The 18,715-nt window shown below is 42.2% G+C and overlaps 1 protein-coding gene across 1 annotated transcript in view; it reads right to left on the bottom strand.

Moving 5' to 3' along the window:
* Positions 1-3,608: 3,608 nt before the first annotated feature.
* LOC117365670 (cytochrome P450 2C8-like) overlaps positions 3,609-18,715 on the bottom strand; it is a 60,250-nt gene continuing 45,143 nt past the window's right edge. Inside the window, 4 exon segments of the mRNA XM_033956316.1 lie at positions 3,609-6,279; positions 11,033-11,174; positions 12,754-12,941; positions 16,166-16,307. Of these exon segments, the coding sequence (XP_033812207.1) occupies positions 6,098-6,279; positions 11,033-11,174; positions 12,754-12,941; positions 16,166-16,307 (654 nt within the window). The 3' untranslated portion in view covers positions 3,609-6,097.

The following is an 18,715-nucleotide window of genomic DNA, read 5'->3' as shown; positions in this document are numbered from 1 at the left end:
GTTACGCCATTTCAAGTCTTCCACCTCTGCATGCTGGGATTTGCAGTCCCCACTGTGAGCAATAGAAGGATTTGGCTGTAGTTTCATTAATATTATAAGTTGCTGACAGTTCCAGGCCATTAAGGACAAGCTGCACCAGAGGGAGGCAAGGCACAGCAATGCCTCAGCGTGGGCCTGAACTTATAGGCCCCGTGCAATATCGACTCTATTCTAACTTGGGACAGATAAAAAAGGAGGTGATAACAGTAGGACCAACAGGAAGAAGGCTTTGTGCATAAAGAGCTGCATCACTGCCCTCCAAACTCTGTCATCCTAAGCAGACACTTAGTTTGCCTAATATGACCATCAGATTTGTTAAACTGAGTCCGTCGCTAACAGTTTTAGGCTCATCCCTCTTGCTAAACATAGCTCCAGTCATCTGTTGGTCAAAAGTAGTAAAGGTCGCTCTATGCAGGAAGAGAATCATATTCTTCCTTTATTCAGACATTTGGCAAGAAAGGGAGAAAAGTTGGAGAATAGGGTGCATGGGAAGAGAAGAGAAATGTTAAAAATTATGGTGGAAAGGAGGAAGGGAGAGATGTTTGAACCAGGGCATAAAAGAGGGGGAGAGAGATGTTGGACAAGGGTGCAAGGGAGGGACAGAGAGAGAGATGTTGAAATTGGGAGTGTATGAGAGGGAAGGAAAGATCCACAATAGGTGTTAACTTTTAATGTCGTTTTTCTAATGAGTCAGTTTTTGTAATTTACATCTACTGTCTTTATAGTTTGCACAGTACAGTGGGATATCACTTTTTCTCTTCCTCTGGTGTTGCATTGTGGTTGCTTGGGGATTCAGTTTAATATTTTTCTGTGTGTTTCTATTCTTAATTTGTGGTTAGTTATTCTATACTGTATGAGGGTCTGTCTGTGTTCTGCGCATATGAATTTGAGACATGGTTTTCTGTTAGCATTAACTTTGCAGGATGGATCTGTACTAATCTGGCTTCTTTAGTTTTCCAATAGCTTTATTGATAAGAACATAAGAACATAAGCATTGCCTCTGCCGGATCAGACCAGGTGTCCATCATGCCCAGCAGTCCGCTCCCGCGGCGGTCCCCCAGGTCCATGACCTGTAAGTTCTCCACTGCCTAAAATGTTTATACCCTAATCCTGTAGTACGCTGTATAGTAACCCTCTATCTATACCTTGTAATCCCTTTCTCCTTCAGGAAGTCATCCAATCCCTTTTTGAAACCCAATATTGTCCTCTGTCCTATCACCTCTCCTGGAAGCGCATTCCAGGTGTCCACCACCCTCTGAGTGAAGAAGAACTTCCTAGCGTTCGTCTTGAATCTGTCTCCTTTCAGTTTTTCTGAATGCCCTCTTGTTTTTGATGACCCCGCTAGCCTGAAGAATCTGTCCCTCTCCACCTTCTCTATGCCTTTCATGATTTTATAAGTCTATCATGTCCCCTCTAAGTCTCTGCTTTTCCAGGGTAAAGAGCCCCAGTTTCTCTAGCCTTTCAGTATATGAAATGTTTTCCATGCCCTTAATCATCTTTGTTGCTCTTCTCTGGACCCTCTCGAGTATTGCCATATCCTTCTTAAGGTGCGGCAACCAGTATTGGACGCAGTACTCCAGATGCGGGCGCACCATCGCTCGATACAGCAGCAGGATAACTTCCTTCATTCTGGTAGTGATACCCTTTTTGATAATGCCCAACATTCTGTTCGCCTTCTTTGAGGCTGCTGCACATTGTGCCGCTGGCTTCATCGTTGCAGGTCATGCAGGTCATGTTAGAGGCTTGGTTAGAGTGGTGTGGGCGGGACTAGGGCAGGCTTATAATTTAGACATTTTTCTGCCATACATTCTGGACACAATTTGGACTTTTGGGGCTAGACTTGTTTTAATAACAAATAAATGCCAAAAAAGGTGCCCAAACTGACCAGAGGACCACTGGAGGGAGGTAGACATGCCCCCCCCCCCACTCCCCAAGTGGTCACTGACTCCTTCCCACCCCCAAACATATAAACGAAACAGTACATACCTTTCTGTATGTCAGCTGCAGATATTATGCCCAGTCCCAGTACAGCAGCAAGCAGGTGTGTGGAGTAGTCCAGTGGTCAGTGCAGTAAATTTCAAAGAAGGGGACCCAGGCCATATCCCAGAAGCTTCTGCCTGTTTAAATTATGCTCAGCAAAGTTTTTGTTGTATCAGAGCCAGACAAAATTGTATTTTCAGCTTGTTATTATGTAAAAAATATTGAACAAATTTCACAGAAGAATGGTAAATTAGATAAATTGGCCCTATTAGAATCTTTTGATCTAACTAAGGACCCCCCTTTTATAAGCCTTGGTAGCAATTCTCCCGTGGCAAATGCACCACAGCCCATAGGAATTGAATATGCTTTGGTGCATTTCTCGTGGGGGGAATCACTACTGCAGCTTTGTAAAAAGAGTCCTAAATTTTTAGTCTTCTCCGGATCGATGTTCTGAACAAGCCACCCTTCTGTTTTCATTTGTGAGTGATGCTGTCTTACTTTAAGTAAAAGGACTATTTGTTTTGTGGCGGAAGGATACAGAGATTTCCTGAAGTGGTGCAAGCTACGTAATGATAGGGAAAGTCCTTTTTACAATTAAAATCTTGTGGACTTGCATTTGGGGCAACATTCTTTTTGAAGTTCTCCTGCAACTGCATTTTGAAGTTATCCGGTCTATCATACATTTTCTTTGAATCTGCTCAGTTAGAGAGGTTTTGTTTTTTGTTTTTTTTTTAATTAGGAAAAGAAGTTAAATTATTTTTTCCCCTCATTGTAAGCCAGGTATAGGCTTGTATTATTAAGGTTCTCGCTAATTTAGGTGCTAAATAGTGAGAAGACAGTTCAAATATTTGCTAATTTCCTTATTTTTTTTCATTCTGAGTTTTTAAGCATATCTCCACTCTTCTTTTGATGTTGACTCGATGTTTCTTTTTCCTGCTTGTATTTACTCGATGTAAATTCATTGTTAAATTGAAAAAAATAAATCGCGGTCATAATCCTGGTAGCCTATGTTCAGCAGAACTTAACCAGGCAGTGCCATTGAGTATTAGATCTGATTACTTGGCACTGCCCAGTCAGTGCTGGGGAAGGCTGTGGGTATTTGGGGGGAGGAGCTGCCAGTTATGCGGGCACTAGCCACATTCAGCATACTTTTCTCCTTTTCATATACTGAGAGACTGGAGAAACTGACTCCTATTGATGGAAATGTTTGTAGGTTAACAGATAATATTTTGACCACTGAAGCAGGCATTCGCCGAAACACAGGCCCGTGTTGGGTCCTGTAATAAAGTTTGCTTCCCTGCAAATGTGAATCCGCTTCAGTGTTCCATCTACGGCCAATTACACTCTTTGTACAGGGGACTCTCGTGTCTTTACTTTCCTCTTGTGTACCTTTCTTTTCACATGCTAATGTTGCCATTAGTGCATGGCCATCTTTTAAAATGATTGCGTGAGAACTTACTATAACCCATTTTGTAGGCAGTAAGGGCTCCTGCATTATCTGTGCAGTACACAGTTAGCGCAGGAATACCCATTCTCCACCCCGCTTCTTAAAAAAAAAAAAAAAAAAATTAGAAAAATGATTCAGCGCGGTTAGTATGCATATTTATTTATTTAAGACACTTGTAGCCTGCATATCAACCATCTAAGCGGATAACAACGATACATACATAATCAAACAAAACATAGCAGATTATTAAAATAACAGCATACAATAAACAACTTACACGTATGCCTTAAAATAAAAAGCCAAGCAATTACAAGATTACAAAGTAACCAAATTTGAAAAGGCAAGTCGAAATAAATGGGCTTTCAAACTTTTCCGAAATGCCAAAAAGTCAAAGGTCAGACGGATAGAATCTGGAACCGAGTTCCATAGTAAAGGTCCGGCTACTTGGAACAACTTGATCGATTTGCAACTTTGGAGACAGAACGAAGAGTGGGAACAGCCATAAAAGCTCTGCCTTGTGATCTCAAAGAACGAGAAGACATATAAGTCTGCAGCAGAGAAGCAATCGTCTTGGACAATAGATCCCGGACAGATTTGAATAGCAAGGTTAGAAGCTTAAATTGTATTCTCCAAACAACTGGCAACCAGTGAAGTTCGGCCAGCACAGATGCAACATGGGTAGGGTTACCAGATGTCTGGATTTCTACGGACACATCCTCCTTTTTTGAAGACATGTCCGGGGGTCCAGGTGGCTTTTCAAAGCCTGGCACTTTGTCCAGGTTTTGAAAAGCCTCTAGCAATGAGCGACATCGGGATGGCATCTGTGCACGCGCGGTTACAACGTGGTGACACCACGTGCATGCGCATGATATCAACATGTCACACCAGCGTATTCGCAGATGCTGTCCTGACGAGCAAAAAGGTTGAGGGGTCGGGGCTGGGAGCGGAATAGGGTGTGACTCAGGTAGAATGGGCTAGGCCTGGGGGGGCGGGGCCTTGGACCCAGATTTTCATTTACAAAAATCTGATGACCCTAAACATGGGAATGACAGGGCAATCTAGCTATTACCCTGGCATTAGTATTTTGAGCCACTTGAAGCACTCTGAGTGAAGTCTTTGGCAAGCTGTGAAAAAGAGAATTACAATAGTCTAGATATGGTAAGACAGGGGTGTCCAACCTGCGGCCCGTGGGCCGCATGCGGCCCAGTGAAGTATTTTGTGTGGCCCTGGTCGAGTGCGATGCAGTGTTTTATTCTGTTGCCCCTGGTTGTTTACCATCTTGCCGGCTCCCTCCTCTGTCTTGCTGCAGGGTTTGCGCGTTTGTGCAGCCTCAGAAACATTTTTTTCGGCCAATGCGGCCCAGGGAAGCCAAAAGGTTGGACACCCCTGTGGTAAGACATAACTCTGCATAGACTTTAGAGTAACTGTAGGACAGCCAGGGCATCTCATGATACTCCATTTTTTGCTGCACAGCTTAGTAAAATGGCTTCTAACTTTGTCAAGATGGGGGAATATCTCAAGGAGTCATTAGTTGGATGGGAATAGAAAAACAGTTGGTTAAACTGAAAAGAGATAGTGTAAGAGAACAGTGGCATAGCTGGGGGTGTGGACTGCCCTGGATGAAGTGATGTCAAGAGGTTGAACTGATGTCGGCATGAGCAGCAGGTTAGAAATGCTACTGCTGGCGATCATCAGACGAGGTACACTGGGAGAAGGGGTGCAAGATGGGGAAGGTGTACAAGGGGGTGGCTGCTGCAGTAGGGAAGAGTATGGGGAGGGGGCACATGGTAAAGACATGCTGAGCGTCACTGCCCCGGGTGCCTCGATCCCTTGTGACATCGCTGTAAGGGAACAAACCTTTGTGTTAGGGAAGTAAATAAAGATAAGTGGAAAAGAAGGCTTCTATGATTGGGGAAGACAGAAAAATAATCAGGAGGGCGAGGGTGAAAATGGGGCAAAAAGTAGATCCATTGGTAAACAGACTGCAAATTTTTAATAATGACCGGAGATGAAGTGCAAAAATTTAAAGCAATTGATAAGGAAAACACAAAATTGCTTAACAATTATTTTTGTTCATTGGTCTCTGAGGAAGGGTTGGGAGTAGGCCTGCAGAAAACAATGTTTGGGGGTTGGAGGATTTTTTTAAATAACAATTTTAGTTCTTCTGGGTTTTAGTTGTACACTTCTTCTATTACCTTCTTAGAAGTTTGAAGTGTTTGTTTAAAATCATTTGTAACTTGCTATTTCATATAATCCATGATTAGGGTTGCCAGATTTTACATTCGTAAAATCTGGACCCCCTCCTAGACCCGCCCCCAGGCCTACCCATCCCTGCTACGCCCCAGTCCTGCCCCCTAATCCCGCCCCGCTGCATGCTCTGGTCTGGCAGGAAGGCATCCGCGCATTCGCGGATGCCTTCTTGCCCAACACAATTTCAGGGGAAATTCTTTTCAAAACTGGGACAAAGTGCCAGGTTTTGAAAAGCCCAAACCCCTGGGGAAATCCAGGCGTCTGGTAACCATATCCATGATAACTAACGTAACCAATGAGAAATCATTAGAGTCATACTAGGTTTTTGAAAGAAGTCAGAGGTGCAGCAGGTTAGGAAGTTAAGGCAGAGCCTTTCATGTCTTATCGAGGAAGAATGGAAAGTTTGTATTGGGGTGCCTCGAAAAACATACCAGCTATCTCGGACACTAAGCTGATATCCTTGGGATCTCTGGTCGATTTCAGGGCACAGCTCTGCAGGATGGTGGTGAAAAACAGGAAAAGCTCCATGCGGGCCAGGCCTTCCCCAAGGCAGTTCCTCTTCCCTGAGGAGGCAAGAAGGACATTCAGCGACTTATCACCTTCCATGATATTACAAAGCAGTGGCGGAGCTAGGGTTACCATATTTGTAACGACAAAAAGAGGACACATTTCAGCGAATAATAATAAACTTCTATTAATATTAACAGGGGTTGCCATTCAGCAAATTACAGGAAATTGGAAAGATTATACTAAACTAAATTATACTTTCTGGTGGAATTCAGTATGCCATATTTATAAAATGGAAAGGGTGCTTGCTATGCAACAAGGTAATTATAATAAGTTTAAAAAGATTTGGGGGCCATTGATTATTTATTCTAATGATCAGACATCTTAAACACCTCAATATTGGTTAAGATAAAGGGGGGGAATATGAATGACAATAATTGATAATTGTTAATTATTAATATATGGGTGGGAGGGATGGGATTCTTTTACATTTATATATTTGGAGGATTATAAATAAGATTGTCAAGTGATTAATTAATATATTTCTGAGTGATTATTGTACACTTGTTGTAATTTCTGAAAATGAATAAAGATTAAAAAAAAAATAAAAAAAGAGGACACATTACCCTGCCCCAGCCCAGCCCAACCCCTCTCCTAGTTGGCTGCTGGTGTGCAGTCAGGGCTATATAACAAACTATAATTGCGCCCTGCCCTCCATAGAGCCTCCCATCCTTTCTTGTGCTGTCCCCACCCTCTCCCCTATAATATATGAGACTTTTAGTTGTGAGTTTTGTACTTTATTCAAAATACAATTCTTTTCTCTACCTTTGTTATCTAGCTATCTAATTTTTCTAATCATGTTGGTCTCTGTGGAGTTTTGAGGCCTATTTATTAATATTTTGTATTACAGTATTAACTGGTTTTTTGACTGGGAATTTTTTTCTTCCTGATGAGAGTTTTTTTTTCTTCCCAGCCTGTTTCACATATGCTGTGCTATCTTTTTAGATGGTACTGCTGAATTTACTTATCTAATTTGAACCTCTATGTTAGGCGTTCCAAGTTACTCTTGCTATTTGAGTGGCCCACTTAGCTACAGTATATAATATATTCAGTGGCTGAATATCTCTACATAGACATTTATTTATTTTTAAAATTTCTATACCGTTTTCATTCAAAACAGTTTACAAGGGGTTATATACATAAAACTTAAGAATCCATACAAAAATAAAAACATAAAACAGACATTAAAATCAATTGCCTAGAAAGTGCATCGATACCATCAAAACATAGGTATTCAGTCTAACATAGAATCATTTGCTCAGAAAAATGCATCAGCAAAGAGTTGGGTCTTAGGAATTCCTTTAGGAAAATGTTTCTCTCCACATAGTCTAATCTGGCCAACAAGGGCATTCCATAATTTGACTCCTGCACACGTAAAAGTCATGACAGTCGTATCTACATGTTTAGGGTTGGCCTTTGTTTTCAACAATGCCGCACCTACAGAACGTAAGGATCTTTGTGGATGGTAATGAGACATCATGTTCTTAAAAATTTCAGGCATTGTACCATATAGAAATTGATGACATAACATGATTGCTTTGTACTGAATTCGGAACACAACTGGCAACCAATGCAGCTGTCGGAGTAACATGCTCATATCTTGATGTTCCAGTTATCAGTCTAGCCGCAGCATTCTGGACCACCTGCAATGCTTCTAAATGGTGTCACTCCTAAAATTATCCATACTCTTTTTGGATGGCTAATTTTGGCAGTATAACAACTTATACAGCAAGGCCCTGATTCTATATACAGAACCTAGTTCCGAGGTGCTATTCAGCGCAGAGGTTTCTAAATGCCATTTATAGAATCGCACCTAGTAGCGCCTAGGCATTCTTAAGCACTGGTAGACATAAAATCCTTAGGCGCCAGGGTTTTCTTGACCTATATGATTATACCTAAAGTAGGCAGTCTTTCCATGCTAAAGGCTCTGCCCCTAACCATGCCTATTTTTTTGTATAAGTACTGGTAGATACCTCGGTGTAGACCTTGAAGTGGTAAGCGCTCATCGATCTAGGCGCCTTCCGGCAAATTAATTTTTTAAAAATCATTTTTAATTGGTTTGTAATAGTGCTTTCAAATATAATATAATATAACATAACATAACTTTATTTTTCTATACCGCCTCAATCAAAAGAATTCTAGGAGGTTTACACAAAAGAGAAAAACTGGACAATCAGCAAAATGCAAAATATTAACTAAAAAGACAATAAAAATATTTATGTTAATGCAGTAAAATTATACAAAAATATCAGAGCTAATGAAGCTAATTAAAAAAATTAACCCCCTTCCCCATTTTTACAAAAGCGCAGAAGAGGTTTTTAGTACTTTTGTAAAAGATGGGGGGGGGGGGGGTTAAGTTAGGTGCCTAGATCTGCTAGGTGTACCAATCTAGATACTTAACTTCCGGCGCTGTTTATAGAATTAGGTCCCAAGATATTATCTGTTTTAAGTAGCCTGGATTAAAAAAAATAAAAGCGCAGCCCAAATTGTACACACACTTATTTTACTGAGAAACACATGCATTTCCCACCATTGCTCCAGATCTACCCAAATAATGGACCCAGGAAGGTCTATGTTTGATCTTGGTGCATCTACTTCTAAGCCTGTATTTGACCACACAATTTTATAATAGAATTTTCTGCCTGTACTGTATGACATACTTAACGTGACCATTTATTTTTTTAATCAAAAAGGGACATCTATTAATTATCAGTCCCGCCCCCAATTTCTTCCATTAATTTTTCATGTACACATAATATCTTATTAATTCATAATGGTAACCATAAATTATCATTTATATTTAGGGGGGTTTCAAAGATGTCAAGGCAGATGACTTTAAAATATGCAATGTCACCTCAGTAACTATAGAAAATAGACAAATATAGTGCAAAATATAGACAGCAGATATAAATTCTCAAAACTGACACATTTTGATCACTAAATTGAAAATAAAATAATTTTTCCTACCTTTGCTGTCTAGTGATTTCATGAATCTCTGGTTGCGTTTCCTTCTGTCTGTGTATCCTTTCTTTCATTTCTTTCTTTCTGCACTCAGGCCCAACAATTGTCCCTTTCTATTCCCTCCCTCCTTCCTTCCTATGTCCTTAGTGCCCCCAGTGCCTCCTTCCTATGTCCTTAGTGCCCCCTTCCTGTGTCATTAGTGCCTCCAGTGCCTCCTTCCTATGTCCTTAGTGTCCCCAGTGCCCCCTTCCTATGTCCTTAGGGTCCCTTTCCATGTCCTTAGTGCCCCCAGTGCCCCCTTCCTGTGTCCTTAGTGCCCCCTTCCTGTGTCCTTAGTGACTCCAGTGCCTCCTTCCTATGTCCTTAGTGCCCCCAGTGTCTCCTTCCCATGTCCTTAGTGCCCCCAGTGTCTCCTTCCCATGTCCTTAGTGCCCCCAGTGTCTCCTTCCCATGTCCTTAGTGCCCCCAGTGTCTCCTTCCCATGTCCTTAGTGCCCCCAGTGTCTCCTTCCCATGTCCTTAGTGCCCCCAGTGTCTCCTTCCCATGTCCTTAGTGCCCCCAGTGTCTCCTTCCCATGTCCTTAGTGCCCCCAGTGTCTCCTTCCCATGTCCTTAGTGCCCCCAGTGCCTCCTTCCCATGTCCTTAGTGCCCCCAGTGCCTCCTTCCCATGTCCTTAGTGCCCCCTCCAATGTCCTTAGTGCCCTCAGTGCCTCCTTCCTATGTTCTTAGTGCCCCCAGTGTCTCCTTCCCATGTCCTTAGTGCCCCTTCCAATGTCCTTAGTGCCCTCAGTGCCTCCTTCCTATGTTTTTAGTGCCTCCAGTGCCTCCTTCCTATGTCCTTAGTGCCCCTTCCAATGTCCTTAGTGCCCTCAGTGCCTCCTTCCTATGTTTTTAGTGCCCCCAGTGCCTCCTTCCCATGTCCCCCTCACTGCCTTTCAGATTTTGTCCCACCCCCATCCCCAAAGCCAGCCTGCCTGCCTACCTCCCTCCCTCCCTCCCTGCCGCACCAAAGCCAGCCTGCTTGCATGCCTACCTCCTCTCGCCCTGTCACGCAAAAAAAAAAAAAAGCCTCCCTCCTTCCTTTCCCCCTCCCCCCGGTCCGCCACCTCTGCTGCTGAATGCCAGCCTTTCTCCTTACCTCCCTGCTGCTGCTAATCGCCACCCAAAAGCCTTCTTCCCGATATCAATTCTGAAGTCGGAGAGGATGTTCCGGGCCAGCCAATCACTGCCTGGCTGGCCTGGAACATGCTCTCCAACGTCAGAATTGACGATGGGAAGAAGACTTCTGGGCGGTAATTAGCAGCAGCAGCAGGGAGGTAAGGGGAGCAGCAGCGGTGGCAGACAGAGGGGGGGGCGGGTCTTGACTCGGGCGCTGGAGGTAGGCTTTTTTTTTTGCACAGCAGGGAGGGACAGGAAGCGATTGCCTATCTCGTTTTGAACGGGACCGTCCCGTTTTTAGATCCCCTGTCCCATTGTCCCCTCACACAGCTTCGGGACGCTGTCCCTGAAAACGGGACATTTCGGCATCCCAAAGCTGTGTGGGGGGACAATGGGACAGGGGATCTAAAAATGGGACGGTCCCGTTCAAAACGGGACGTATGGTCACCTTAGACATACTTCCACGTGTGAAATGATTTATAACATGTACTGGCAGGGAGAAGGAGAGGAAAGGTTAATACATACAGAGAAAGGGAAGGTCAGTGACCTTCTAGGATCAGGTCATGGAGAGGACAAGGACAAGAAGGGCTGCCTGAATAACAGAACTCCATCTATAAGCACTTGAAGTACCTAGTGAAAATGGGATGAAGGCGTCAGTCTTCTTGAAGGAACCTTTCTCATCCAGGAAATGTGCAGGGTTGAAGGTCTGAGGATTCTCAAAGAGCTTGGGGTCTTTTAAAACCGTGGTCAACAAGAAGAAAGCCGTAGTGCCCTGCAAAACAGCAACTCAGCAGCTAAACCAATACTTCTCATGCTCTTTAACTGTCTTCTGCGGTCATTTTTCATACCCCAGCCTGTACATTACAGTCTCTCCATGACTATTATCCCATTGTGCTGGTGGTGTATCATGCACGGTGCAAGACAACTGGGCACTGTGCTTCTTCTTTGCTCTATGCTCTTTCTTCTACGCTTCTTTCTTCTACGCTCTTTGTGGAATGTGCTTCCCCTTTCTCTGTGAGCTGAACTCTCAGAAGTTCAAGGTTGCGCTCAAAACTTATTAAAAGTATTAAAGGTGGGGTTTTTAAAAAATTTTTAAATGCACTGGTATTCAGGCCAAGACAACCCTGGCATAAGTAGGGGGCACCTAGGGTTCATGGGCCTATTGACACCTACTGAGGACATAATTTGAGGATGATAGGTGGGAGACTCAAGAGCAATGTGAGGAAATTCTTCTTTCCGGAGAGGGTGGTGGATGCCTGGAATGCGCTCCCGAGAGAGGTGGTGGAGAGGAAAACAGTGACAAAGTTCAAAAAAGCATGGGATGAACACAGAGGATCTAGAATCAGAAAATAATAGTAAATATTGAAGAACTAAGGCCAGTACTGGGCAGACTTGCATGCTCTGTGTCTGTATATGGCCGTTTGGGGGAGGATGGGCTGGGGAGGGCTTCAAAGGCTGGGAGGGTGTATGGACTGGAGTGAGCTTTGACAGAGACTTCAGTAGTTGGAACCTAAGAACAATACCGAGCAGAGCTTTGTATTCTTGCCCAGAAACAGCTAAGAAGAAGAAGGAAAAAAAAACCTAGATGGACCATTTGGGTCTTTATCTGCTGTCATCTACTACCATGTTACTGTAAGTCCACTTTAGGTGTTGCTAGGCATGATTCTAGCTCTGCTAGGAAGGCTATGAGAGTCAGCAAAAAGGAAGAAGAAAGTTCCCTGTCACTTTAAAGGCAGTCCTAACTTCCTGATTAGTAGTCTGAATATCGATGCTAACCTGAAAGCCCTTCCAGGCCAGCGCTGAAATTAGATATGTAGCATCAGCCAGTGTCTAGGGATCGGCACTGAGCATCTGGTTTTATTTTGACCGCAGCCCGGTTGAACATTGGGCTCTGTGTTTTTCAAATATAAGAATTACTGTTTTTGGCGTGAAAGGCAGTTTAGAAAAATATATGAGGAATTGCTGCTCTATGCTACTTTTTTCTTGCAAAAATTAATGAATGCGGCTGAAGCTTGTAGGGGGTTTCCAAAACCCGGACAAACGCTGGGTTTTGGAAAGTCCATCTGGGAGCCCAGACAGTCCTCTAAGAAGAGGTCATGTCCGGGTTTTCCTGGACTTCTGATAATCCTACTCTTAGGTGCCCCTTAGAAGCTGTCGCTCTGTGCAACTGCCTAGTTTTGCCTAATGGTCAAGCCAGTCCCATTTGGGATATAAAATCATAAACAATGTTGATAAGCTCCATTTTGGGAATACGAATCTTGGGTCACTTTGCTTAACTTCCTCACTCCATTTCCTGCCTCCATTTCCTGAGAGACCATCAGGATCCCTTGGACCGCACTCGTGAGAGTTACCTTGGGAATGGTATAACCTCGAAAATCAGTGTCCTTCATCACACAACGCGGTAGCCCAGCTGGGGCAATATCAGTGAATCGCTGGATTTCATGGATCACGGCATCTGTGTACGGCATTTTGCTCCGGTCCTCCATACAGGGACAGTGATCCCGGCCAATGACCAGGTCGAGCTCTCTGTAAATTTTTTCTGTTGCAGAAAGAGGTGGGACAGAATAAAACATAATTTTAATCCTCTTATCACATGGGGCCAAAGAAACATGTCCTTTTCTTCATACTGTTGATTGAATTTCTAAATACATGATGCAAGAATATAAAGAAGTAGCAATTTAAACCCTCTCTTATATCAGAACATAAACATTGCCATACTGGGACAGGCCAAAGGTCCATCAAGCCCAATATCCTGTTTCCAGCAGTGCACATCCAGGTCACAAATATCTGGCAAGATCCCAAAAGAGTATAACATATTTTATAGTTCTTATCCTAGAAATAAGCAGCACATTTTCCCAAGTCCATCTTAATAATGGCTTATGGATTTTTCTTATAGGAAATTATCCAGACTTAATTCCAGAGTTTAAAAAATACATTAAGAAATATTTTCTCTGGCGTGTTTTGAATTTTACTCCCTAGTAACTTCATTGCAAGCTCCCTAGTCCTCGTATTTTTGGAAAGAGTAAACAAGTAATTCACATCTACCTGTTCCTCCAGGAACTTGTCCAAATCTTTTTTAAACCCATTTACATTAACCACTCGTGTGACATCTTCTGGCAAATGCATTCCAGAGCTTAACTATTCTCTGAGTGAAAAAATATTTCCTCCTATTGGTTTTAAAAGTATTTCCCTGTAACTTCATCGAGTGTGCCCTAGTCTTTGTACTTTTTGATGGAGTAAAAAATTGATTCGCTTGTACACGCAATGCATGTCATGTCATCGCGTTGCCTCCATGCATGCTCGGAGGCCCTCCAGAAGTGGGCCCTGAGCTCAGGGAAGGAGAGAGACGAGGTTTGTGTGGGGCTGGGGCTAAGGCAGGGCCACATAAGATTTTTAACTAAATAAGATATTGGTGAGTCGGATGACAGAGAGCGGCTTTGGGGAGGATCCTTGATAAAGCTGAGGTAAAACATGCTGGATCCCACCCTCCCAGGCTGAATTCTTTGAAGAACTTTTAAGAATATTTAAGATACGTTAATTCTTTAAATTATTATATATTTTATATTTAAACAAAATTTTTTTTGTAAAAATAAGAAAATGTTTTGCAAAATAATATGGGCCTGTGACGATTTCACACATTAACAACTGATGATATGTAATCCTACTGAATGTCCTGCTATTATTAGTGGGTTAAATGTGTGTACTGAAAGTATTGTTATATGTTATCCACTGAATCATTGTGAATGTTTTAGGCTATAAACCACTTAGGGCTCCTTTTATCAAGCCGCGCTATCGGTTTAACGCGCGTAATAGTGTGCGTTAAACCTGCCGGCTGCGCTAGCAGCTACCGCCTCCTCTTGAGCAGACGGTAGTTTTTAGCCAGCGCGTGATGAAAAGTCGCACGTGTTAACCCCGCTAGCGCGGCTTGATAAAAGGAGCCCTTAGTTATAGGCCGTTAATAAATAAAATGAACTGAAAATAAGTCACACATCTTATCTGATGATCTCCCAAAAACTGTATACAGGAAGGCACAAGGTCCTATGTCTCATCCACAGGAAGGTATGCGATGACTATCAAATATTAGTATCTTGGAGGTGTTTCTTGATGATTTACAATTGATGTAAAGTAAAAACAAATAAATTACTGTGCCAGATAGGGGTGGACTGACAGAAACCCCAGGCACTAAGGCCCTCTCTTACAAAGGCGCACTAAGTGTCAACACGTCCAGGAGCACGTTACAGGGCTTCAAAGAAGGTTTGGATAGGTTCCTAGAGGACAAAGGGATTGAGGGGTATAGATAGGAGTAGAGGTAGGCTATAGAGCTAGTCTGGGACCACTGCTCAGGCAATGGGCCTGATGGGCCGCCGCGGGAGCGGACCGCTGGGCGAGATGGACCTCTGGTCTGCCTCAGCGGAGGCAACTTCTTATGTTCTTATGTTCTTAAATAAATCCGTACTGCTAAAAATTAAATGCTGGACGGTTACTTGTGTGTTACTGAGGCCTTTAAATCAATTTGAATAGTGATTAAGACTTGGGATATACATTACTACAATCTGAATTAGTCTTTTTTACTTAAACATATACAGTAACCCTAGGCAAAAGAGAATTGGGAGAATGAGGGGAAGGATGTCTGTAAATGTGGTCATAAAGTGCCCTCTACTGGGAAGAGTTATCCAAACCAGAACAAAAGTTACAGTTCAAAACCTACAACTGACAGAATTCTCTGTCATCATTTTTGCAAGGAATTCATATTTCCTGACCATCTTCATTTTCTGGCAAACAAGGCCTCAAGGAAATGGCAAAAACAACAACAAAAAAGCAAGGGGAGGAGTCCTTTTCAGCCCAAAGGGTCTTTATTCAGAACGTCCCAATAAGGATCCAAGTTTCGGCATATAAAGCAACGCCTTCCTCAGCGGACACTGGCGTAAAAACTGCAAGGAGAGCATTTGCGGTGTGAGGCCTACAAACTCCCCTTAGTTCGTTTTTTGTTCTTAATCCACGAGCTTCTGTATCAGGACCGTAGGGACCCCTGATGAAGACAGCATCGTCGAAACACGGACCGTGTTGGGTCCATGTCCCCCAACGCCTTGGGTCCTAGATATATTTTTATGTGGATTATTAAATTGTGATTTTAATAAAGCCTGCATGTTGAACATCTCCTTCTCCACAAGTTTTTTGTTCTTGTCAGTTTTCCATTTTTTGTGGCGTTTTTAAGGGTCAACCTCTTGTTTTTTCGCCATCTTCATTTTTTTCCATATAGAATATATGACTTTTTCCATGGTGCACATTCCTGGTACTCTGGTTATCTTTTTAATGTTTTCAAATGGCTCTCAGTGCATTTAAGCTCTGCAGTGCCTGTACTTTCACACTGGTCTTCCAATTATCCCTGAGAAACATGGGATTACAGACACTCATGACACAGTCGTGCTGAGAGCCGTGCATAGGCAGACCAGGGAATAGGTAGGACTAGAAGGAGGAGCTTAGGATAGAATGAGCAAGGCTTGGGTGAAACTATGCTAAGGATGAGGGGAGTAGATGGAAGGTGGAGCACGGGGTGAGAAGAGTGCAAAAGAAGGATCATGCAGAATTTAAAATATGGTGTATGATGGAATTTTTTTTTTAACATAGAATTCTCTCAGGATTAATTTACACACATTAAAGCATGTGACCTCGATCATTTGGAAAATTTCAGGGCCAGAGAACTCGGGTCTATGCCTGTTATTAGTTCAGCCTGAAACGATCATTTTTGTATGATTTCCTTACCTACAATCTCTGGGTATTTCTGAAGAATTAGGAAGCCATTTCTCAGGGTGCTACTAACTGTTTCCGTCCCAGCAGAGAACAGTCCAGCTATGGAGGCCACCAGATTCTCCAGGATAAATTCACTCCGGGGGTTTGTGGCTTCCTGTATATATTCAGAGATAATTGTTCTTAAGAATTTAAGATTTAGATTTGAAACTCTTACAAGTAGTTTTCCCTCTGTGCTCTCACCCTTTCCTCCCTCCATCTTTGTGTAAAGGTAGACTCCCTTATAAGCAAATTCCTAGTAGTTACAATTTACAGTACAGGAATAATTATACTATATACACTTCCCCCTCCGCATTCGCGGTGATAGGGGAACTGCATGGCAGCAAATACAGAAAAACTGTGAGTAACTTTTCGTATGTTATTCGCAGGTTTTCTGTAAAAAGCTCTAAAAAAAAGTCACAAAACGGTGAATATCCTGACCTGCAAGTGTAGGAATTTTCTCCGTACAATGCTGGGAGCATCGATTTTCTCTGTGAAATGCTGGGAGTAGCGATTTCCTGTGATGTAAATTTGGGGGCGGAGCTTGGGAACAAAAAACCACAAATAACCGAAACCGCGGTTAACAAAACCGCAAATACGGATGGGGAAGTGTATACAATTTCATTGATTACCTATTCCTTATTGTATTAAGTTTAAGATCTTGATGTTAACACATAAAGCATTGTATTCTAATGTGCTTTCTTATTTATTTATTTAATTCATTTTCTATCCTGTTTTCCCCAAAGAGCTCAGAAAGGGTTACAGGTTAACATACATAATATACAATTAATAGGTTATAATTTGCCATAGTTACAAGATTTTTATACAAATTTTTAACTTAACTCGACATATACTAGAGATCTAATACCAATATGCATAATACAGTAAAACCTTGGATTGCAAGTAACTTGGTTTGCAAGTGTTTTGCAAGACAAGCAAAACATTTTATTAAATTTTAACTTGATATACAATTTCTTACTTAATAGGGAGATAAAACTTAATCTTCTGTGACAGAAATAACTATATAATATTGTAATCACAGCTATAATCTCTTGTTAATAATATTGCTTTCTTTAATTTATTTTAAATATTATTGTGAAGTGCTCAGACCAAGTAACCCAAAATATAGTGAAGTCACTACAATGAGGTTAACAAGGGGACCATCATCGCCTTCACCTGTCCCCTGCCCTCCCTACGTGACCACAAACTAATACAGATCAACTTGATGTACTTATCTGAATAGGGGGGTAGTTGGTTTCGTTAATTCTCATTGGTGACTGTATACCAATAAAATTTATGTGCTCCGTTAAAATCCTAGAACTGTTCGTTCATACTTCCAATCCCGTCCCCCCGACTCGAGTTTCACCTCTTCATCAGGGAGGGACACTGAGGAAAAATCAAACCACGATCAAAAATCACAACTCAAACCTTTTAAAACATAGTGTAAAAATTAAATTAGATTATGCTTATAAGTGCTGAGTACTATCAGGTAAATACCAGTGTATTAACTTAATCTTGATTTTAAAGCTCTTAAAATTCCTATATTACCTGGTGAAGGCTCACTGAGATCAGGCTCACTCAAAGCAAACGGGCCAACTGAATCTGTCTGCTCAGCTTGTGAATTTTATAAAGGAGAGTAACCGGAAGATCCAGCCCAACCAACAACCGGAAATAAACACTGAATTCAATTGAATTCACTAAACGAAGGGTAATGCTTTTAAACGGCTAGCCAATCTATGTCTAAATTTAAACCCTTTGGCGCCAGGGTCTGCCAATTATATATGAAGCGTTGCTCTTTTTGTATTAGTGCTTTGGATATGTCGCCCTCGGTATTGTGTGTTTGGATCAATACCGTGTACTTCAGATCTTCTAATGAGTGTGACTGCTCCAGCCAATGGGAAACCAGAGGGGCGGAGATTCGATTTGTCCTGATGTTGCTTAAATGTTCTATGATCCGGGTTTTGATCATTCGGATCGTTTGCCCTATGTATATTTTTCTACATGGGCACTGTATATAATAAATCACCCCTCTGGATTCGCAATTGGTCCCTGTGTTCAAGATGAAATGACGTCCCCCAGTGCACGGTATTTCCACAAAAGTAGTCTCCAATATATAACGGCAGACCCTGCATTTGCCGCAGGGCTTATGGGAAGGCTTAGACACCGATCTCTGGTTATGCAAATTATGTTTTAACTGTTCGCCCAAATTCTTTGCTCTTGAAAAGGCAAATTTGGGCAACTTTTGTAGTATTGGATAATACTGTAGTATTGCCCAGTGTTTCAAAATAATATGTTTTATGGCGTTACTATTATTGGTGTACGGCATAACGCAAACAATATCTTGATCTTGTTGTTTGTTTTGATCTTTTAACATTAACCAGGGGCGGTGGCAGTTTTTAGCTCTTTTCCATGCCCTTCTAACGATTTTCCCAGGATACTCTTTGTGTAAATCTGGTATACATTTCATTAGCCTCTTTATCGAAATCCGATTCCTCCGAGCAAATTCTCCGTATACGGAGAAATTGC

Source organism: Geotrypetes seraphini, chromosome 8 (genome assembly GCF_902459505.1).
Source record: "Geotrypetes seraphini chromosome 8, aGeoSer1.1, whole genome shotgun sequence".
Taxonomy (NCBI): Eukaryota; Metazoa; Chordata; class Amphibia; order Gymnophiona; family Dermophiidae; genus Geotrypetes; species Geotrypetes seraphini.
This window is presented reverse-complemented; position numbering and strand designations above follow the sequence as displayed.